The sequence below is a fragment of the Notolepis coatsorum genome, assembly GCF_963971535.1.
Source record: "Notolepis coatsorum genome assembly, chromosome: 4".
NCBI lineage: Eukaryota > Metazoa > Chordata > Actinopteri > Aulopiformes > Paralepididae > Notolepis > Notolepis coatsorum.
In genome coordinates, this window is record NC_140168.1 from 15882329 (window position 1) to 15905845 (window position 23517).

At 43.0% G+C, this 23517-nt stretch overlaps 1 protein-coding gene across 1 annotated transcript; it reads right to left on the reverse strand.

Moving 5' to 3' along the window:
* Window positions 1-2492: 2492 nt before the first annotated feature.
* Window positions 2493-23517, reverse strand: LOC311226423 (zygotic DNA replication licensing factor mcm6-A-like; the record flags this gene model as incomplete). Its single annotated transcript, XM_084311849.1, has 6 exons — window positions 2493-2737; window positions 3496-3616; window positions 5250-5414; window positions 5803-5931; window positions 6476-6631; window positions 23455-23517. 6 exons carry the CDS (start codon window positions 23515-23517, stop codon window positions 2493-2495), a joined length of 879 nt encoding a protein of 292 aa, XP_084167975.1.

Genomic DNA, 23517 nt, shown 5'->3' on the forward strand with positions numbered 1-23517 from the left:
AAAAGTCCAGAGTAACAGCGGACGTCGTATATAAAAGTGGCAGGCTAACTCTGGTCAAAGGCCAGGGGGAAAGAGGTGCGTTTTGAGCAGTGATTTAAAAGCCTCTATACTAGGCTCTGGGCAGATCTTATGTGGGGGGGGGGCTGTTCCAGAGGGGGGGGCAGCAGCAGCAAAGGCTCTATATCTCCCCTGGTTTTAAGCCTGGTCCTGGGCACCTCCAGCAGCAGCTGGTCAGCAGACCTTAGGGCTCTGGATGGGGCGTGGTGATGCAGGAGCTCGGCTAGATACAGTGGAGCCAGCCCAGCCCTTTGTACTTGGAAACCAAGGCAGTAGAAGGCAGTATTGTAGTATCTTGATTTTGATATGGATTTATCTCGAACACAACAAACATGCGAATCACAAATGTAAACAAACAAGTCCGTCTTCATCCATAGAAAAGCAAACGAGGATGAGTTTGGATGAGGAGGGGCAGAAGGAAGCGCAGCTTATCTAGTCCCGCCCCTTTCTCATAATATCTTTTTTTTATCCACTTTTTCTCCTCCTCTTTCAATTTTTTCTCCCATCCCAATTTAGCCGTGCCAATTCTCCCCTCCCCTGTCTTGATCGTTGCTCGCATGTGCCCCCCACTGGCCGGTTGTAGGGAGGATAGAAGCCCATCACAGGAGGATAGAAGCCCACCCAACCGACCTGTAGGAGTCGCTGTTCACAACGACCAGACTACCACCCATCGACTTCCCTCCCGCTAACTCCGCCAATTGAGTCAGTATGACGGCCGGCGCAAGCCGGAGGCAACGCCGACAGCCGGATTCGATACCGGTGTCTCTTGCGTTGGTGACGAGCGCAATGTGCGCTGCGCCACCCAGCCGCCAAGCCTTTCTTATAATATCTTAACATTTAAAATTAAACTCTCTTACTACCTAAAAGAGAGAAATAATAATACAATTAAAATAAGGTAAAAACAGCATCTCTCTCTCTCTCTTTTGATTTTTGGCTGGTGAAAATGCTGAGTGGCTAGTGACTTTGGAAAACCACTAGCCACAGTGGCTGCTGAGCCAAAACGTTAATGTCAAGCCCTGGATATAGTCCCTAGTGACTTAATCAGTCTTAGGATTTATATGCATATAATTCTGATTACTTAACCGAATGTATGCAACCCGTTATAGAAATGTGTGTGTGTGTGTGTGTGTGTGTGTGTAAATAATATCCTTCTGTGTATACATTCTCGTGTTAATATATTGTTTTATTCTGTTTAATTTCCCACAATTGCTTAATTCTAGTTGTGGAATGAACGTATACCCAAATCAACGGGGGGGGGGGGATCCCTGGTAGGCGTTAAATGTAGTTGGCGATCACAGTGATTCTGATGGAGGCGTGCTGGTTTCGCGTGTGCCAGTGTGTTGGAAATGGTGCCAGTGGCGCCCGGTGGAAGCTGTACTCACATAGTGCACCAGTCTGTGGACGACCTTCTCTATCAGGCCCTTCTTGTTGACAAGCTCCTCCTCCGAGTCGATCTCCGACTCCATCTCCTTCAGATACCAGTTCACCACCGCGCTCTTCTTCAGCTCCTCCTCTTCCTCACAGCTACACACACACACACACACACACACACACACACACACACACACACACACACACACACACACACACACACACAGATATAGGTTAACGAAACACAAAGAGAGATTCCCAATCCCCAGGACATTTAATAGAATTTATAGAATATAAATACTTTAATCATCCCGAGGGAAATTTGGCACTACAAATCACTCACAGTAAACATTTAGGTAGACAAAACAAATCACGAATAAGAATAACAAAAAATTGCCTAAGAATAAGCAATAAAATAAGCATAAGAATACATAATAATAAACTACGATCCGGGATCCACATTTCCTCTGTTATGTATGTACAATCTAATATAAAATATACAGTAAAAGATAGAGATCTACATTAAGTGTACAGTAAGTGTGATATTGACAATGTTGTTTTAAGATGGTACTGTCACTCTGTGCTCAGTGATGCAGTGAGGCACAGAGATGCATTGTAAAGTCTGATGGCTGTCGGAATGAAAGACTTCCTGTGCCGTTCAGTGCTACATTTTGGGAGTGTTAGTCTAGCACTGAACATGCTCCTCCTGTCAGCCAAGGCGTACACCAGGCAACTGCCTCTTTGCACTGCTGCGGTCAGGCAAGCGCTACCGGAGTCTCATGGCCAGTACAGAGAGACTCAGAAGGAGCCTCTATCCCCAGGCCATCAGGATGTTGAATGTGGACTCAATGTAGCATTAAATGGTAAATGTGTCCTTGAGAGGGAATCGAACTGGGAACAGAACCAGAGAGCGAGGCGTGTGTGTCTCTTTACCTTCCTCTGCGGAACAGAACCAGAGAGCGAGGCGTGTCTCTTTACCTTCCTCTGCGGAACAGAACCAGAGAGCGAGGCGTGTCTCTTTACCTTCCTCTGCGGAACAGAACCAGAGAGCGAGGCGTGTCTCTTTACCTTCCTCTGCGGAACAGAACCAGAGAGCGAGGCGTGCGTGTCTCTTTACCTTCCTCTGCCCTGCGGAGGTGCAGCACCAGCAGGTTGGAGATGCGTCTGTACTCGGCGAAGGACAGGCGGAGCGAGGGCTTGGGCTGACTCTCCGGCTCCACGTGGCCGTTCACGTGACCGTTCACGCCGTTCACATGGCCGTTGATGCCGTTCACATGGCCGTTCACTCCGTTGGGGACGTCCTCCTGACCTGTGTGTGTGAGAGAGGCGGGAGGTTTCGTTAATACATACACAGTAGGGGTGTAACGGTACATGTATTCGCACCGAACCTTTTCGATACTGGACCTTCGGTTCAGTACGTGCCGTGTACCGAACGAATGCAACGTTACTTTAACCACTATGTGGCACTTTTTTGGCGGCACTTGTATTTCCCCTGATCTATATCCCATTCAACCTGTTTCTGTCGGTCATGCTTGACCAGAAAAAAGCGATAAACGCTAAAAAATGAAGTTAAAAAAAAAAATTGAAAAAAATTAAAAAAAATCCAAGTCCCCCCCCCCCCCCTTCCCAAAATATAACTTGTGCAAAGGGCCGGATGTTGTTCGTTGAGCCCACACACACCACTGAGAGATGACCTGTAATTTAGCATAGTCCCATAGTATGGCGAACACAAACGACAAGCCAGAGCTAGAGGACTAACCTAATGTGAATTTTACAAATCAAATGTATGTTTGTTTTCGATTATTAATTTGAATACAGAAAATTCGTTGACTTAACAGTAACTGCACACTACGTCACCCCCGAGTGTGTGTGTGTGTGTGTGTGTGTGTGTGTGTGTGTGTGTGTGTGTGTGTGTGTGTGTGTGTCGTGTGTGTGTTTATGTGTGTGTGTGTGTGTGTGTGTGTGTGTTTGTGTGTGTTTATGTGTGTGTGTGTGTGTGTGTGTGTGTGTGTGTGTGTGTGTGTGTGTGTGTGTGTGTGTGTGTGTGTGTGAGACGTGTGTGTGTACCGTTCTCCTCCTCCTCCTGCTCCATCTCCTCGTCCTGCTCCAGGTTGATGTCAGGCGTCTCCACTCTGATGATGGACTTGTTGAGCAGACGGAAGGCTTCCTTCACGTGTTTAGGTTGGACCTGGAAGCACAGAGTGAACCGGGTTGAGACGGAAGAACCACTGCACCACATCTGAGGCACCGTGACTCCCCAGGGTCTATACTAGGAACCAGGCGGGTCTTAGAACTATCACGTGACTCCCCAGGGTCTATACTAGGAACCAGGCGGGTCTTAGAACTATCACGTGACTCCCCAGGGTCTATACTAGGAACCAGGCGGGTCTTAGAACTATCACGTGACTCCCCAGGGTCTATACTAGGAACCAGGCGGGTCTTAGAACTATCACGTGACTCCCCAGGGTCTATACTAGGAACCAGGCGGGTCTTAGAACTATCACGTGACTCCCCAGGGTCTATACTAGGAACCAGGCGGGTCTTAGAACTATCACGTGACTCCCCAGGGTCTATAATAGGAACCAGGCGGGTCTTAGAACTATCACGTGACTCCCCAGGGTCTATAATAGGAACCAGGCGGGTCTTAGAACTATCACGTGACTCCCCAGGGTCTATAATAGGAACCAGGCGGGTCTTAAGTCCAACGCACACGGCGGGCGATTTTTTTGCCAGGCGACCGACAGAATTTGATCGCTTCCATTGTTATGAATGAGAGAACCCACACGGCAGGAGATTTTTGAGCGACGATTGCGCAGCGACTTCTGTCGCCTGGCTCAATCCAATTCTCTTTTAGGCGACGGCAGGCGACACAGCGAGGACAATGAGGAAATAACGTGACTTCTGCTGGTGTATCGTTTGTAATATAAATTAATTGATCAATACATTCATTGATCAATAACCTACGTATTATTACCATGCTACTTATGTTAATTATTAATTAACAGGAACGATTTAAATAAATAACATTAGTTGGAGAAGGGATGTCTCCCCCCCACCCCCCCTTGATGTCCCGGTAACATTACATCCTCGCCGGTTTGGCTTTAGTATTTTTCTGATTTACCAGAAATGCGGACTCCCAAGGTAGTCTGGTGAAAACGCACCTTCTGGATCAATATTGCCACCTCTCTCACAAACAGTTTGCACAAATATACTCGTTATTGGCAGTCAATGAGTTGTTAATGCTGCTGTCATAGCAGTGGTCATAGTAGGCTATCGTAGATCTCTGAGGACATCTTCAGGCCAATCGGTGGTAGTGAACGTATAGCTTGCAACACTACTATCACCGACATCTAAGAAGGGAGATCCCCCCCCTTGAACGGCCCTTCTAAGGTTTCTCTCCTCCACATTGCCTGTGGTGCATTTTTTCCTACTGCTAGGTCTTAGTGAGTTTGTCCTTACCTTCGCGTGGGGTACGTCTGGGAGTGTTGCATTTATTTTAAAATATTTGGACTTTATGGTGTTTTTGTTTTGTTCTCGATTTATTGTGATGTTTCTTCTTGACTTGTTTAAAGAAGACATGTCCGGCCCATGGAGACATTAACGTGTGTCGTCGGGCCTTACAAATAAATTAGATTTGATTCATGTGTGGTGTGGGGTGCTAAGCGATTGTCGTTGTGAGCGACAGCTGAAACGCATCGCCAGGCGACGTCGCTCGCCCCGCCGTATGCTTTGGACTTGCTTAGAACCATCACGTGACTCCCCTGGTGGCCTATATAGGAACCAGGCGGGACTCAGGTGACCCTCCTTCTCTCTGTACGCACCTCGTCACAGCAGTGCATGCGGGCCATGCCCTCCGAGAGACGGATCATGCTCTCGAGCTGCCGCACCGTGATTCGCCAGGCTGACTTGGACACGCCCCCGGAGCCGTCGCGCTGGCGGAGCCGCTTGTACTGCTCCACGATGAACTCCTTGGATTCGCTGGAGATCTATACGCGGGCGGGGGGATTTTTTTTTAGATCACAGAGACAATTAGGAATTACGAGAGAATGAATGAATGAATGAAAAGGTTAATTTTAAAAACATTAAAAAAATAAATATAAGGAATTATAAAGAAAAAGGTCAAGAGCAATGTGTTTGGTTAGCAGACATGTCCAAAAAAGGAGTAGAGGGAAGCTAAGCTTATTGATCCCTACCCCCTTACATTTATATTTGTTCTTCCAATAATTTTACTAGATATAACATAATTTAGTGTATTACAATATAGAATATACCTTTACTTATATTAAAAGATTACAAGAAAAAAAAACCCAAATGAACTTTCGGGAGTTGTATAGTTCTGCACAGGGTTAGGGAAAGGGACTTCGTGGTTCACACCTTGGGTTTGAATTGCCTGGCGAAGAGCAGATATCTGCGGATCTCATCCAGAGTATACAGTCTGTCCACCGACTCCTCCAAGCGAGAGTGCAGGTCCACGATGCGCCTGGCGATGGCGTAGTCTGTCACCTAACACACACACACACACAGTCATTTAACTTTAGAAGCCACAAAATGGGGGCGCTGTACTATGGTATAATTAACCCTTTCACTACCACACTACAGAAGGTTGACCGTTCCCTACCACACTACCTGAGACAGTTAACCGAAAGGGTTAACCTTCTGTAGTAGTGTGGTTGTGAAAGGGTTAACCCTTTGTCGTGTGGCAGTGAAAGGGTTCAACTTCTGTAGTGTCACAGTGAAAGGGTTAACCTTCTGTATTGTCAGTGAAAGGATTAACCCTTTGGTAGTGTGGTAGTGAAAGGGTTAACCACACATTATTTGCATTTATTTTAAATTTGTTGGACCTTATGGTGTTCTTGTTCTGTTCTTGACTTATTGTTATGTTTCTTCTTGACTTGTTTAAAGAAGACTTGTACGGCCCATGGGGACATTAACGTGTGTTGTCAGGCCTTACAAATAAATTTGATTTGATTTGATTTAACTTTAGAAGCCACAAAATGGGGTGCTCTATTAACAACCACACACAGTTGTCGAACGGAGACATGTTCACCTCATTGCAGTCGTCCACCAGGATGAAGAAGAGGTCGAAGCGGCTCATGATGGGCGCGCTCAGGTTGACGTTCTGCTTCAGACTCTTGCTGCGGTCGTAGCGGCCGCCCACCGGGTTGGCCGCTGCCAGTATGGAGGTGCGGGCGTTCAGGGTGGCCTGAGAGAGGCGGGGGGGCGGAGAGGAGAGCAGAGTGGATGTCAAAGTTTGATCCTACTGAAATGTGGGAAAACGTTTTTTCCTGTGTATTTGATGCTTTGTTTTCGAGAAAATGCATGAGAATATTATTTTTCTTCCTATTCCTAGAGTGTTAGAGGCAGGGGTGTAAACCCAGAAGGTGTAAAAAGTACCCAGAAATTATACTTACCGGTAAGTTAAAGTATGGGTACAGTCTCAAAATCGTTTCTACTTTTAAATGTACTTAAGTACTAAAAAGTGAAAGTAAAAACTTTTTTTCTGACTGTCTATTCTTCTGATAGCAGGTGTTTAATCAAAGATCCCCGCTTTCTAGGCTTGCACAAGGACCAATCAGCATGGGGATGGGCGGGTTAATTTTCCATTGATAGGGATTTGATTGGCTGTTTTTAAATAAAGTGCGGCCGCAGGATTAATAACGTTAATGTTAGTTCGGCCAGAGAAACAAATACTAATTCAAATTGTTGGACCTGCGAGATTTGTACGTTGTAGGTCTGCATTTTAATGTAAGGAGTAAAAAGTATGTTTTTTTTCTCTTAAATGTAATTGAGTAAAAGTACAAGTATACAAACCTAATAATACTCGCGTAAAGTACAAATCCCCCAAAACAGTACTTAAGTATTGTAACAAAGTAGGCAGGGGTGTAAAAAGTACCCAGAAATTATACTTAAGTGAAAGTATGGGTACCGTCTCAAAATCTTACTCAAGTAAAAGTCAGAGTATCTGGCTAAAAACAACACTTGAGTGAAAGTCAAAACGTTTCTACTTTTAAATGTACTTAAGTACTAAAAAGTTAAAGTAAAAACTTTACTAACAAATATACACTGCATCACAGAGTGACAGTACCATATTCCTGGACTTTTACATTTAAAACAACATTGTCAATATTACACTTACTGTACACTTAATGTAGATCTCTGTATTTTTTACTGTATATTTTATATCAGATTGTACACACATAACAGAGGAAATGTGAATGTGAAATGTGGATCACGGACCGTAGTTTATTATTATTATGTTATTCTTAGGCTTATTTTATTCCTTATTCTTAGGCAATCTTTTGTTATTCGTATTCGTGATTTGTTTTGTCTAACTAAATGTTTACTGTGAGCGATTTGTAGTGCCAAATTTCCCTGGGGATGATTAAAGTATTTCTATTCTATTCTATTCTATTCTATTCTATTCTATTCTATTCTATTCTATACTATTATTACTATTATTAATAGATTTGTACTTTGTAGGTCTGCATTTTAAATGTAAGGAGTAAAAAGTATGTTTTTTTTTCTCTGAAATGTAATTGAGTAAAAATATACAAACCTAATAATACTCGCGTAAAGTACAAATCCCCCAAAACAGTACTTAAGTATTGTAACAAAGTACAATTACTCAAGTACTTTACACCCCTGGTTAGAGGTGAATGAGAGGAGGAGAGGACGTGTGTTTTACCTTGACGCCAGCGTTTAGAGGTGAATGAGAAGAGGAGAGGACGTGTGTTTTACCTTGACGCCAGCGTTAAGAGGTGAATGAGAGGAGGAGAGGATGTGTGTTTTACCTTGACGCCAGCGTTAAAGGTCAACCTCCACGTTGTATTTTTGTTCAATAAACAATGTGGACTAGGCCAACAGTGGCTTTCATGAAGAAGGGAAAAAAAAGTATTGAAATTGACCCAGTTTTAGCGTTTTTAACAAACATTTTGTCTGCCCAACACAATCACCACGCACATGCATATTTTAATCAATGGTTCATAACGTGCGTGTGTAATCGAAATGATCGTCACAACAGGTGCAGGACAACAGGGGGCTCACCAGGGGGCGCTGAGAGTCACACAGCTAGTGGCAGGCAGAGAGCCTTGCTACCATAGATATATGCTTGTTACTACTAGCCGAATGAAAATGTATCTGTTTCACCTCACTATTGCTCCGTGATTATAGCCATCCATCCATCTCTAAAGCTAACCACTATTTGTAAAAGCCACAACCACGTTACCATATTTGTAATAATGTAAATCATTGTGTCGTTGTACACATATTGTGTTTATAACGTTAGTAAATAACATAGCTTAGCTTGGTAGCTATTAAGAGTGAGAGATTAAGAGTGAGAGATTAAGAGTGAGTGAGACAGTAAGAGTGAGACATTAAGAGTGAGACAGTAAGAGTGAGAGATTAAGAGTGAGAGATTAAGAGTGAGTGAGACAGTAAGAGTGAGACATTAAGAGTGAGACAGTAAGAGTGAGACATTAAGAGTGAGAGATTAAGAGTGAGTGAGACAGTAAGAGTGAGACATTGAGAGTGAGACATTAAGAGTGAGACAGTAAGAGTGAGATATTAAGAGTGAGACATTAAGAGTGATAGATTAAGAGTGAGTGAGACAGTAAGAGTGAGACATTAAGAGTGAGAGATTAAGAGTGAGTGAGACATTAAGAGTGAGACAGTAAGAGTGAGACATTAAGAGTGAGAGATTAAGAGTGAGAGATTAAGAGTGAGTGAGACAGCAAGAGTGAGACATTAAGAGTGAGACAGTAAGAGTGAGAGATTAAGAGTGAGTGAGACAGTAAGAGTGAGACATTAAGAGTGAGAGATTAAGAGTGAGTGAGACAGTAAGAGTGAGACAGTAAGAGTGAGAGATTAAGAGTGAGAGATTAAGAGTGAGTGAGACAGCAAGAGTGAGACATTAAGAGCGAGACAGCAAGAGTGAGACATTAAGAGTGAGACAGTAAGAGTGAGACATTAAGAGTGAGAGATTAAGAGTGAGTGAGACAGTAAGAGTGAGACATTGAGAGTGAGACATTAAGAGTGAGACAGTAAGAGTGAGATATTAAGAGTGAGACATTAAGAGTGATAGATTAAGAGTGAGTGAGACAGTAAGAGTGAGACATTAAGAGTGAGAGATTAAGAGTGAGTGAGACATTAAGAGTGAGACAGTAAGAGTGAGACATTAAGAGTGAGAGATTAAGAGTGAGAGATTAAGAGTGAGTGAGACAGCAAGAGTGAGACATTAAGAGTGAGACAGTAAGAGTGAGAGATTAAGAGTGAGTGAGACAGTAAGAGTGAGACATTAAGAGTGAGAGATTAAGAGTGAGTGAGACAGTAAGAGTGAGACAGTAAGAGTGAGAGATTAAGAGTGAGAGATTAAGAGTGAGTGAGACAGCAAGAGTGAGACATTAAGAGCGAGACAGCAAGAGTGAGACATTAAGAGTGAGACAGTAAGAGTGAGACATTAAGAGTGAGAGATTAAGAGTGAGTGAGACAGTAAGAGTGAGACATTGAGAGTGAGACATTAAGAGTGAGACAGTAAGAGTGCGATATTAAGAGTGAGACATTAAGAGTGATAGATTAAGAGTGAGTGAGACATTAAGAGTGAGACAGTAAGAGTGAGACATTAAGAGTGAGACAGTAAGAGTGAGACATTAAGAGTGAGAGATTAAGAGTGAGTGAGACATTAAGAGTGAGACAGTAAGAGTGAGACATTAAGAGTGAGAGATTAAGAGTGAGAGATTAAGAGTGAGAGAGAGACAGTAAGAGTGAGACATTAAGAGTGAGACAGTAAGAGTGAGACATTAAGAGTGAGAGATTAAGAGTTAGTGAGACAGTAAGAGTGAGACATTAAGAGTGAGACATTAAGAGTGAGACAGTAAGAGTGAGATATTAAGAGTGATACATTAAGAGTGAGAGATTAAGAGTGAGTGAGACATTAAGAGTGAGACAGTAAGAGTGAGACATTAAGAGTGAGAGATTAAGAGTGAGTGAGACAGTAAGAGTGAGACATTACGAGTGAGACATTAAGAGTGAGACAGTAAGAGTGAGACATTAAGAGTGAGAGATTAAGAGTGAGTGAGACATTAAGAGTGAGACAGTAAGAGTGAGACATTAAGAGTGAGACAGTAAGAGTGAGACATTAAGAGTGAGAGATTAAGAGTGAGTGAGACATTAAGAGTGAGACAGTAAGAGTGAGACATTAAGAGTGAGAGATTAAGAGTGAGAGATTAAGAGTGAGAGAGACAGTAAGAGTGAGACATTAAGAGTGAGACAGTAAGAGTGAGACATTAAGAGTGAGAGATTAAGAGTTAGTGAGACAGTAAGAGTGAGACATTAAGAGTGAGACATTAAGAGTGAGACAGTAAGAGTGAGATATTAAGAGTGAGACATTAAGAGTGAGAGATTAAGAGTGAGTGAGACATTAAGAGTGAGACAGTAAGAGTGAGCCATTAAGAGTGAGAGATTAAGAGTGAGTGAGACAGTAAGAGTGAGACATTAAGAGTGAGACAGTAAGAGTGAGATATTAAGAGTGAGACATTAAGAGTGAGAGATTAAGAGTGAGAGATTAAGAGTGAGTGAGACAGTAAGAGTGAGACATTAAGAGTGAGAGATTAAGAGTGAGTGAGACATTAAGAGTGAGACAGTAAGAGTGAGAGATTAAGAGTGAGAGATTAAGAGTGAGTGAGACAGCAAGAGTGAGACATTAAGAGCGAGACAGCAAGAGTGAGACATTAAGAGTGAGACAGTAAGAGTGAGACATTAAGAGTGAGAGATTAAGAGTGAGTGAGACAGTAAGAGTGAGACATTAAGAGTGAGAGATTAAGAGTGAGTGAGACATTAAGAGTGAGACAGTAAGAGTGAGACATTAAGAGTGAGAGATTAAGAGTGAGAGATTAAGAGTGAGTGAGACAGCAAGAGTGAGACATTAAGAGTGAGACAGTAAGAGTGAGACATTACGAGTGAGACATTAAGAGTGAGACAGTAAGAGTGAGATATTAAGAGTGAGACATTAAGAGTGAGAGATTAAGAGTGAGTGAGACATTAAGAGTGAGACAGTAAGAGTGAGACATTAAGAGTGAGACAGTAAGAGTGAGACATTAAGAGTGAGAGATTAAGAGTGAGTGAGACATTAAGAGTGAGACAGTAAGAGTGAGACATTAAGAGTGAGAGATTAAGAGTGAGAGATTAAGAGTGAGAGAGACAGTAAGAGTGAGACATTAAGAGTGAGACAGTAAGAGTGAGACATTAAGAGTGAGAGATTAAGAGTTAGTGAGACAGTAAGAGTGAGACATTAAGAGTGAGACATTAAGAGTGAGACAGTAAGAGTGAGATATTAAGAGTGAGACATTAAGAGTGAGAGATTAAGAGTGAGTGAGACATTAAGAGTGAGACAGTAAGAGTGAGCCATTAAGAGTGAGAGATTAAGAGTGAGTGAGACAGTAAGAGTGAGACATTAAGAGTGAGACAGTAAGAGTGAGATATTAAGAGTGAGACATTAAGAGTGAGAGATTAAGAGTGAGTGAGACATTAAGAGTGAGACAGTAAGAGTGAGACATTAAGAGTGAGACAGTAAGAGTGAGACATTAAGAGTGAGAGATTAAGAGTGAGTGAGACAGTAAGAGTGAGACAGTAAGAGTGAGAGATTAAGAGTGAGAGATTAAGAGTGAGTGAGACAGCAAGAGTGAGACATTAAGAGCGAGACAGCAAGAGTGAGACATTAAGAGTGAGACAGTAAGAGTGAGATATTAAGAGTGATACATTAAGAGTGAGAGATTAAGAGTGAGTGAGACATTAAGAGTGAGACAGTAAGAGTGAGACATTAAGAGTGAGAGATTAAGAGTGAGTGAGACAGTAAGAGTGAGACATTACGAGTGAGACATTAAGAGTGAGACAGTAAGAGTGAGACATTAAGAGTGAGAGATTAAGAGTGAGTGAGACATTAAGAGTGAGACAGTAAGAGTGAGACATTAAGAGTGAGACAGTAAGAGTGAGACATTAAGAGTGAGAGATTAAGAGTGAGTGAGACATTAAGAGTGAGACAGTAAGAGTGAGACATTAAGAGTGAGAGATTAAGAGTGAGAGATTAAGAGTGAGAGAGACAGTAAGAGTGAGACATTAAGAGTGAGACAGTAAGAGTGAGACATTAAGAGTGAGAGATTAAGAGTTAGTGAGACAGTAAGAGTGAGACATTAAGAGTGAGACATTAAGAGTGAGACAGTAAGAGTGAGATATTAAGAGTGAGACATTAAGAGTGAGAGATTAAGAGTGAGTGAGACATTAAGAGTGAGACAGTAAGAGTGAGCCATTAAGAGTGAGAGATTAAGAGTGAGTGAGACAGTAAGAGTGAGACATTAAGAGTGAGACAGTAAGAGTGAGATATTAAGAGTGAGACATTAAGAGTGAGAGATTAAGAGTGAGAGATTAAGAGTGAGTGAGACAGTAAGAGTGAGACATTAAGAGTGAGAGATTAAGAGTGAGTGAGACATTAAGAGTGAGACAGTAAGAGTGAGAGATTAAGAGTGAGAGATTAAGAGTGAGTGAGACAGCAAGAGTGAGACATTAAGAGCGAGACAGCAAGAGTGAGACATTAAGAGTGAGACAGTAAGAGTGAGACATTAAGAGTGAGAGATTAAGAGTGAGTGAGACAGTAAGAGTGAGACATTAAGAGTGAGAGATTAAGAGTGAGTGAGACATTAAGAGTGAGACAGTAAGAGTGAGACATTAAGAGTGAGAGATTAAGAGTGAGAGATTAAGAGTGAGTGAGACAGCAAGAGTGAGACATTAAGAGTGAGACAGTAAGAGTGAGACATTACGAGTGAGACATTAAGAGTGAGACAGTAAGAGTGAGATATTAAGAGTGAGACATTAAGAGTGAGAGATTAAGAGTGAGTGAGACATTAAGAGTGAGACAGTAAGAGTGAGACATTAAGAGTGAGACAGTAAGAGTGAGACATTAAGAGTGAGAGATTAAGAGTGAGTGAGACATTAAGAGTGAGACAGTAAGAGTGAGACATTAAGAGTGAGAGATTAAGAGTGAGAGATTAAGAGTGAGAGAGACAGTAAGAGTGAGACATTAAGAGTGAGACAGTAAGAGTGAGACATTAAGAGTGAGAGATTAAGAGTTAGTGAGACAGTAAGAGTGAGACATTAAGAGTGAGACATTAAGAGTGAGACAGTAAGAGTGAGATATTAAGAGTGAGACATTAAGAGTGAGAGATTAAGAGTGAGTGAGACATTAAGAGTGAGACAGTAAGAGTGAGCCATTAAGAGTGAGAGATTAAGAGTGAGTGAGACAGTAAGAGTGAGACATTAAGAGTGAGACAGTAAGAGTGAGATATTAAGAGTGAGACATTAAGAGTGAGAGATTAAGAGTGAGTGAGACATTAAGAGTGAGACAGTAAGAGTGAGACATTAAGAGTGAGACAGTAAGAGTGAGACATTAAGAGTGAGAGATTAAGAGTGAGTGAGACAGTAAGAGTGAGACAGTAAGAGTGAGAGATTAAGAGTGAGAGATTAAGAGTGAGTGAGACAGCAAGAGTGAGACATTAAGAGCGAGACAGCAAGAGTGAGACATTAAGAGTGAGACAGTAAGAGTGAGACATTAAGAGTGAGAGATTAAGAGTGAGTGAGACAGTAAGAGTGAGACATTAAGAGTGAGAGATTAAGAGTGAGTGAGACATTAAGAGTGAGACAGTAAGAGTGAGACATTAAGAGTGAGAGATTAAGAGTGAGAGATTAAGAGTGAGTGAGACAGCAAGAGTGAGACATTAAGAGTGAGACAGTAAGAGTGAGAGATTAAGAGTGAGTGAGACAGTAAGAGTGAGACATTAAGAGTGAGAGATTAAGAGTGAGTGAGACAGTAAGAGTGAGACAGTAAGAGTGAGAGATTAAGAGTGAGAGATTAAGAGTGAGTGAGACAGCAAGAGTGAGACATTAAGAGCGAGACAGCAAGAGTGAGACATTAAGAGTGAGACAGTAAGAGTGAGACATTAAGAGTGAGAGATTAAGAGTGAGTGAGACAGTAAGAGTGAGACATTAAGAGTGAGAGATTAAGAGTGAGTGAGACATTAAGAGTGAGACAGTAAGAGTGAGACATTAAGAGTGAGAGATTAAGAGTGAGAGATTAAGAGTGAGTGAGACAGCAAGAGTGAGACATTAAGAGTGAGACAGTAAGAGTGAGAGATTAAGAGTGAGTGAGACAGTAAGAGTGAGACATTAAGAGTGAGAGATTAAGAGTGAGTGAGACAGTAAGAGTGAGACAGTAAGAGTGAGAGATTAAGAGTGAGAGATTAAGAGTGAGTGAGACAGCAAGAGTGAGACATTAAGAGCGAGACAGCAAGAGTGAGACATTAAGAGTGAGACAGTAAGAGTGAGACATTAAGAGTGAGAGATTAAGAGTGAGTGAGACAGTAAGAGTGAGACATTAAGAGTGAGACATTAAGAGTGAGTGAGACATTAAGAGTGAGACAGTAAGAGTGAGACATTAAGAGTGAGAGATTAAGAGTGAGAGATTAAGAGTGAGTGAGACAGCAAGAGTGAGACATTAAGAGTGAGACAGTAAGAGTGAGAGATTAAGAGTGAGTGAGACAGTAAGAGTGATACAGTAAGAGTGAGACATTAAGAGTGAGAGATTAAGAGTGAGTGAGACAGTAAGAGTGAGAGATTAAGAGTGAGAGATTAAGAGTGAGAGATTAAGAGTGAGAGATTAAGAGTGAGTGAGACAGCAAGAGTGAGACATTAAGAGCGAGACAGCAAGAGTGAGACATTAAGAGTGAGACAGTAAGAGTGAGACATTAAGAGTGAGAGATTAAGAGTGAGTGAGACAGTAAGAGTGAGACATTAAGAGTGAGACATTAAGAGTGAGTGAGACATTAAGAGTGAGACAGTAAGAGTGAGACATTAAGAGTGAGAGATTAAGAGTGAGAGATTAAGAGTGAGTGAGACAGCAAGAGTGAGACATTAAGAGTGAGACAGTAAGAGTGAGACATTAAGAGTGAGAGATTAAGAGTGAGTGAGACAGTAAGAGTGAGACATTAAGAGTGAGACAGTAAGAGTGAGATATTAAGAGTGAGACATTAAGAGTGAGAGATTAAGAGTGAGTGAGACATTAAGAGTGAGACAGTAAGAGTGAGACATTAAGAGTGAGACAGTAAGAGTGAGACATTAAGAGTGAGAGATTAAGAGTGAGTGAGACATTAAGAGTGAGACAGTAAGAGTGAGACATTAAGAGTGAGATATTAAGAGTGAGAGATTAAGAGTGAGTGAGACAGTAAGAGTGAGACATTAAGAGTGAGACAGTAAGAGTGAGACATTAAGAGTGAGATATTAAGAGTGAGTGAGACAGTAAGAGTGAGACATTAAGAGTGAGAGATTAAGAGTGAGAGATTAAGAGTGAGTGAGACAGCAAGAGTGAGACATTAAGAGCGAGACAGCAAGAGTGAGACATTAAGAGTGAGACAGTAAGAGTGAGACATTAAGAGTGAGAGATTAAGAGTGAGTGAGACAGTAAGAGTGAGACATTAAGAGTGAGACATTAAGAGTGAGTGAGACATTAAGAGTGAGACAGTAAGAGTGAGACATTAAGAGTGCGAGATTAAGAGTGAGAGATTAAGAGTGAGTGAGACAGCAAGAGTGAGACATTAAGAGTGAGACAGTAAGAGTGAGAGATTAAGAGTGAGTGAGACAGTAAGAGTGAGACATTAAGAGTGAGACAGTAAGAGTGAGACATTAAGAGTGAGAGATTAAGAGTGAGTGAGACAGTAAGAGTGAGACATTAAGAGTGAGACAGTAAGAGTGAGACATTAAGAGTGAGAGATTAAGAGTGAGTGAGACAGTAAGAGTGAGACATTAAGAGTGAGAGATTAAGAGTGAGAGATTAAGAGTGAGTGAGACAGCAAGAGTGAGACATTAAGAGCGAGACAGCAAGAGTGAGACATTAAGAGTGAGACAGTAAGAGTGAGACATTAAGAGTGAGAGATTAAGAGTGAGTGAGACAGTAAGAGTGAGACATTAAGAGTGAGACATTAAGAGTGAGTGAGACATTAAGAGTGAGACAGTAAGAGTGAGACATTAAGAGTGCGAGATTAAGAGTGAGAGATTAAGAGTGAGTGAGACAGCAAGAGTGAGACATTAAGAGTGAGACAGTAAGAGTGAGAGATTAAGAGTGAGTGAGACAGCAAGAGTGAGACATTAAGAGTGAGACAGTAAGAGTGAGAGATTAAGAGTGAGTGAGACAGTAAGAGTGATACAGTAAGAGTGAGACATTAAGAGTGAGAGATTAAGAGTGAGTGAGACAGTAAGAGTGAGAGATTAAGAGTGAGAGATTAAGAGTGAGAGATTAAGAGTGAGAGATTAAGAGTGAGTGAGACAGCAAGAGTGAGACATTAAGAGCGAGACAGCAAGAGTGAGACATTAAGAGTGAGACAGTAAGAGTGAGACATTAAGAGTGAGAGATTAAGAGTGAGTGAGACAGTAAGAGTGAGACATTAAGAGTGAGACATTAAGAGTGAGTGAGACATTAAGAGTGAGACAGTAAGAGTGAGACATTAAGAGTGAGAGATTAAGAGTGAGAGATTAAGAGTGAGTGAGACAGCAAGAGTGAGACATTAAGAGTGAGACAGTAAGAGTGAGACATTAAGAGTGAGAGATTAAGAGTGAGTGAGACAGTAAGAGTGAGACATTAAGAGTGAGACAGTAAGAGTGAGATATTAAGAGTGAGACATTAAGAGTGAGAGATTAAGAGTGAGTGAGACATTAAGAGTGAGACAGTAAGAGTGAGACATTAAGAGCGAGACAGCAAGAGTGAGACATTAAGAGTGAGACAGTAAGAGTGAGACATTAAGAGTGAGAGATTAAGAGTGAGTGAGACAGTAAGAGTGAGACATTAAGAGTGAGACATTAAGAGTGAGTGAGACATTAAGAGTGAGACAGTAAGAGTGAGACATTAAGAGTGAGAGATTAAGAGTGAGAGATTAAGAGTGAGTGAGACAGCAAGAGTGAGACATTAAGAGTGAGACATTAAGAGTGAGAGATTAAGAGTGAGTGAGACAGTAAGAGTGAGACATTAAGAGTGAGACAGTAAGAGTGAGATATTAAGAGTGAGACATTAAGAGTGAGAGATTAAGAGTGAGTGAGACATTAAGAGTGAGACAGTAAGAGTGAGACATTAAGAGTGAGACAGTAAGAGTGAGACATTAAGAGTGAGAGATTAAGAGTGAGTGAGACATTAAGAGTGAGACAGTAAGAGTGAGACATTAAGAGTGAGATATTAAGAGTGAGAGATTAAGAGTGAGTGAGACAGTAAGAGTGAGACATTAAGAGTGAGACAGTAAGAGTGAGACATTAAGAGTGAGATATTAAGAGTGAGTGAGACAGTAAGAGTGAGACATTAAGAGTGAGAGATTAAGAGTGAGAGATTAAGAGTGAGTGAGACAGCAAGAGTGAGACATTAAGAGCGAGACAGCAAGAGTGAGACATTAAGAGTGAGACAGTAAGAGTGAGACATTAAGAGTGAGAGATTAAGAGTGAGTGAGACAGTAAGAGTGAGACATTAAGAGTGAGACATTAAGAGTGAGTGAGACATTAAGAGTGAGACAGTAAGAGTGAGACATTAAGAGTGCGAGATTAAGAGTGAGAGATTAAGAGTGAGTGAGACAGCAAGAGTGAGACATTAAGAGTGAGACAGTAAGAGTGAGAGATTAAGAGTGAGTGAGACAGTAAGAGTGAGACATTAAGAGTGAGACAGTAAGAGTGAGACATTAAGAGTGAGAGATTAAGAGTGAGTGAGACAGTAAGAGTGAGACATTAAGAGTGAGACAGTAAGAGTGAGACATTAAGAGTGAGAGATTAAGAGTGAGTGAGACAGTAAGAGTGAGACATTAAGAGTGAGAGATTAAGAGTGAGAGATTAAGAGTGAGTGAGACAGCAAGAGTGAGACATTAAGAGCGAGACAGCAAGAGTGAGACATTAAGAGTGAGACAGTAAGAGTGAGACATTAAGAGTGAGAGATTAAGAGTGAGTGAGACAGTAAGAGTGAGACATTAAGAGTGAGACATTAAGAGTGAGTGAGACATTAAGAGTGAGACAGTAAGAGTGAGACATTAAGAGTGCGAGATTAAGAGTGAGAGATTAAGAGTGAGTGAGACAGCAAGAGTGAGACATTAAGAGTGAGACAGTAAGAGTGAGAGATTAAGAGTGAGTGAGACAGTAAGAGTGAGACATTAAGAGTGAGACAGTAAGAGTGAGACATTAAGAGTGAGAGATTAAGAGTGAGTGAGACAGTAAGAGTGAGACATTAAGAGTGAGACAGTAAGAGTGAGAGATTAAGAGTGAGAGATTAAGAGTGAGTGAGACAGCAAGAGTGAGACATTAAGAGCGAGACAGCAAGAGTGAGACATTAAGAGTGAGACAGTAAGAGTGAGCCATTAAGAGTGAGAGATTAAGAGTGAGTGAGACAGTAAGAGTGAGACATTAAGAGTGAGACATTAAGAGTGAGTGAGACATTAAGAGTGAGACAGTAAGAGTGAGACATTAAGAGTGAGAGATTAAGAGTGAGAGATTAAGAGTGAGTGAGACAGCAAGAGTGAGACATTAAGAGTGAGACAGTAAGAGTGAGACATTAAGAGTGAGAGATTAAGAGTGAGTGAGACAGTAAGAGTGAGACATTAAGAGTGAGACAGTAAGAGTGAGAGATTAAGAGTGAGACAGTAAGAGTGAGACATTAAGAGTGAGAGATTAAGATTGAGTGAGACAGTAAGAGTGAGACATTAAGAGTGAGATATTAAGAGTGAGACAGTAAGAGTGAGACATTAAGAGTGAGACAGGCGAGCAGTGAGACAGGCGAGCAGTGAGACAGGCGAGCAGTGAGACAGGGAGCAGTGAGACAGGCGAGCAGTGAGACAGGCGAGCAGTGAGACAGGCGAGCAGTGAGACAGGGAGCAGTGAGACAGGCGAGCAGTGAGACAGGCGAGCAGTGAGACAGGGAGCAGTGAGACAGGCGAGCAGTGAGACAGGCGAGCAGTGAGACAGGGAGCAGTGAGACAGGCGAGCAGTGAGACAGGTGTGCAGTGAGACAGGCGAGCAGTGAGACAGGTGTGCAGTGAGACAGACGAGCAGTGAGACAGGCGAGCAGTGAGACAGGGAGCAGTGAGACAGGCGAGCAGTGAGACAGGTGTGCAGTGAGACAGGCGAGCAGTGAGACAGGGAGCAGTGAGACAGGCGAGCAGTGAGACAGGCGAGCAGTGAGACAGGCGAGCAGTGAGACAGGGAGCAGTGAGACAGGGAGCAGTGAGACAGGCGAGCAGTGAGACAGCCAAGCAGTGAGACAGGTGTGCAGTGAGACAGGCGAGCAGTGAGACAGGGAGCAGTGAGACAGGCGAGCAGTGAGACAGGTGTGCAGTGAGACAGGGAGCAGTGAGACAGGCGAGCAGTGAGACAGGCGAGCAGTGAGAGGTGTGCAGTGAGACATGTGTGCAGTGAGACAGGCGAGCAGTGAGACAGGCGAGCAGTGAGACAGGAGAGCAGTGAGACAGGGAGCAGTGAGACAGGCGAGCAGTGAGACAGGCGAGCAGTGAGACAGGTGTGCAGTGAGACAGGGAGCAGTGAGACTGGCGAGCAGTGAGACAGGGTGCAGTGAGATAGGCGAGCAGTGAGACAGGCGAGCAGTGAGACAGGTGAGCAGTGAGACAGGTGAGCAGTGAGACAGGCGAGCAGTGAGACAGGCGAGCAGTGAGACAGGCGAGCAGTGAGACAGGTGAGCAGTGAGACAGGCGAGCAGTGAGACAGGCGAGCAGTGAGACAGGGAGCAGTGAGACAGGCGAGCAGTGAGACAGGCGAGCAGTGAGACAGGCGAGCAGTGAGACAGGGAGCAGTGAGACAGGCGAGCAGTGAGACAGGCGAGCAGTGAGACATGCGAGCAGTGAGACAGGTGTGCAGTGAAAGGGTTAACCCGCTGTCACGTGGCACTGAAAGGGTTAACCGTCTGTAATGTGGTAGTGAAAGGGTTAACCTTCTGTAGTGTGGTAGTGAAAGGGTTAACCCGCTGTCGTGTGGTAGTGAAAGGGTTAACAGGCTGTCACATGGCAGTGAAAGGGTTAACCTTCTGTAGTGTGGTAGTGAAAGGGTTAACCTGCTGTCGTGTGGTAGTGAAAGGGTTAACCTGCTGTCGTGTGGTAGTGAAAGGGTTAACCCGCTGTCACGTGGCAGTGAAAGGGTTAACCCGCTGTCGTGTGGTAGTGAAAGGGTTAACCCGCTGTTGCGTGACAGTGAAAGGGTTAACAGGCTGTCAGGTGGCAGTGAAAGGGTTAACCCGCTGTCACGTGGCAGTGAAAGGGTTAACCCGCTGTCACGTGGCAGTGAAAGGGTTAACCTGCTGTCGTGTGGTAGTGAAAGGGTTAACCTGCTGTCGTGTGGTAGTGAAAGGGTTAACCGTCTGTAATGTGGTAGTGAAAGGGTTAACCTTCTGTAGTGTGGTAGTGAAAGTGTTAACACGCTGTCATGTGGTAGTGAAAGGGTTAACCTTCTGTAGTGTGGTAGTGAAAGGGTTAACCCGCTGTCACGTGGCAGTGAAAGGGTTAACCTGCTGTCGTGTGGTAGTGAAAGGGTTAACATGCTGTCGCGTGGCAGTGAAAGTGTTAACCCGCTGTCACGTGGCAGTGAAAGGGTTAACATGCTGTCGTGTGGTAGTGAAAGGGTTAACCTTCTGTAGTGTGGTAGTGAAAGGGTTAACATGCTGTCGTGTGGTAGTGAAAGGGTTAACCCGCTGTCACGTGGCAGTGAAAGGGTTAACCCGCTGTCACGTGGCAGTGAAAGGGTTAACCCGCTGTCACGAGGCAGTGAAAGGGTTAACCCGCTGTAGTGTGGCAGTGAAAGGGTTAACCTGTTGTCACGTGGCAGTGAAAGGGTTAACCCGCTGTAGTGTGGCAGTGAAAGGGTTAACATGCTGTGGCAGTGAAAGTGTTAACCCGCTGTCACGTGGCAGTGAAAGGGTTAACATGCTGTCGTGTGGTAGTGAAAGGGTTAACCTTCTGTAGTGTGGTAGTGAAAGGGTTAACATGCTGTCGTGTGGTAGTGAAAGGGTTAACCTTCTGTAGTGTGGTAGTGAAAGGGTTAACATGCTGTCGTGTGGTAGTGAAAGGGTTAACCTTCTGTAGTGTGGCAGTGAAAGGGTTAACATGCTGTCGTGTGGTAGTGAAAGGGTTAACCTGCTGTCGTGTGGTAGTGAAAGGTTACCGGTTCGATTGCCGCTCCTCCCGGGCAGCGTGTGTCCAAGTGTCCTTGAGCAAGACACTTAACCCCTAATTGCTCCTGATGAGCAGGTTGGCACCTTGCATGGTCGCCTCCGCCGTCGGTGTGTGAACGTCTGAGGGAATGGGTCAAATGTGAGGAACAAATTGTAAAGCGCTTTATAAATGCAGCCATTTACACACACACACACACACACACACACACACACACACACACACACACACACACACACACACACACACACACACACACACACACACACACACATTTCTGTGTGGAGTCTGCATGTTCTCCCCGTGCTCGCAAGGGTTTCCCCCCCGATAAGATAAACCCAATGGAAAAACATGCACAACAACAAGATCGTGGCGTCCTTGACGAAGACGGACAGGAGCACATGGATTGGTCCCCTGGCGCGGCTCACGTTGTGCCTGTCTGCTCCCGGCTGCCCTTGGGGGGGAAGGACGACGGGATGGGTTAATCGCAGATACGAATTGCATGCATGCATCGCATGTGTGCCAATTGATGACCTCGGAGCAGGTCCTAAATTATTATTATTATTACACACGCACGCACATATGTTTTTTCTTATTGTAAAGCGCTATATAAATGCAGCCATTTACACACACACAGACACACGCACGCACACACACACAGGATGTAAACAAGACGAAAGACTTTCTCTGGTCTGCATCCCCTTAACAATGTTATGTATTGAGCTGTACCTTACTGTACCCATCCTGCAATCTGTTCACTCAATTAACCAATTAAAAAAAAAAAAAAAAAAAAAAAAGAGTAAAAGGGCGGGAAAATATAACGCAGCTTAACCACGCTTAACGCAGATTTTTTTTTTTTTTTTTTCGCTCGTTGCCCCTTTAACCCATGACCAATGTACCAAAACAGACTTCCTTCCACCTTCTCAATTGCATATCCAGAGCAACAGCATTTATATATATATATATATTGTGTTTAGCCAAAGTTAAATTCCACAATCAAGCTTACCGGCTCTCCACCATATGACTGTTAATCTCCTTTCTCCCTTTAACTCTAATAGATCTAAATCAACAACAAGGGTACTCATCATATATTGTTCAACTGGCTAGTGGCTAGCTAGAACGAAGGCTATATGATGACATTTAGCTTTTAATGTGATTTGATTGGTCTGAACTTCTGAAGCCACACCTCACCTGGAATCCCCCTGGTGGGCGTTTTGATGTGCAAAGACCAACCACATTTGAATTAAGCTAGAATCTTATTGGCTAATAATATAAAAAAAAAAAAAAAAAAAAAAAAAAAAATGTAAATGGATGCCAAGGTAGAGTTGATTCAATCAATCAAAAATAATGCTACCAGAGAGGCGTGTGTACCTGCCTGCAGTGTAAGATATAGAGAGGGGGCAGTTTCGCATTTCCCCAGGAGGGGAGATAGATTCTGCCAGCGACGCACTCTTATTGGAAAATTATTATAACACAGAGATGAAAAATAACGATTTTCTAGTATTGTAAACTATGGATGAGTCAACAGGTAAAAACAAAAAATATATATATTAACATTTTTTAACTGGTCACATTTTTGGAGAAGCTTGGCTCCCATGAATAATCGCCACTGTGTTGGCTCTACTTTCTGTTGTAGTGGCCTGCTGTAGTGCATAGAAAGTATTGAGCTTATTTTCCAAGGAGACATCAGTGTTCATCAGTGTGCCTTTGTAGTCTGTCATCGTTCTGAGGCCCTGCCACATACCCATGGAATCAGCCTGTTCAAACTAATGTAAGTTCTACTTTATCCCTGTACCGCCCCCTTTGCCTCCATCACTGTTCTCCGTAGGTTGTCGTGCGCCGCCTTGTGCCCGTCCAT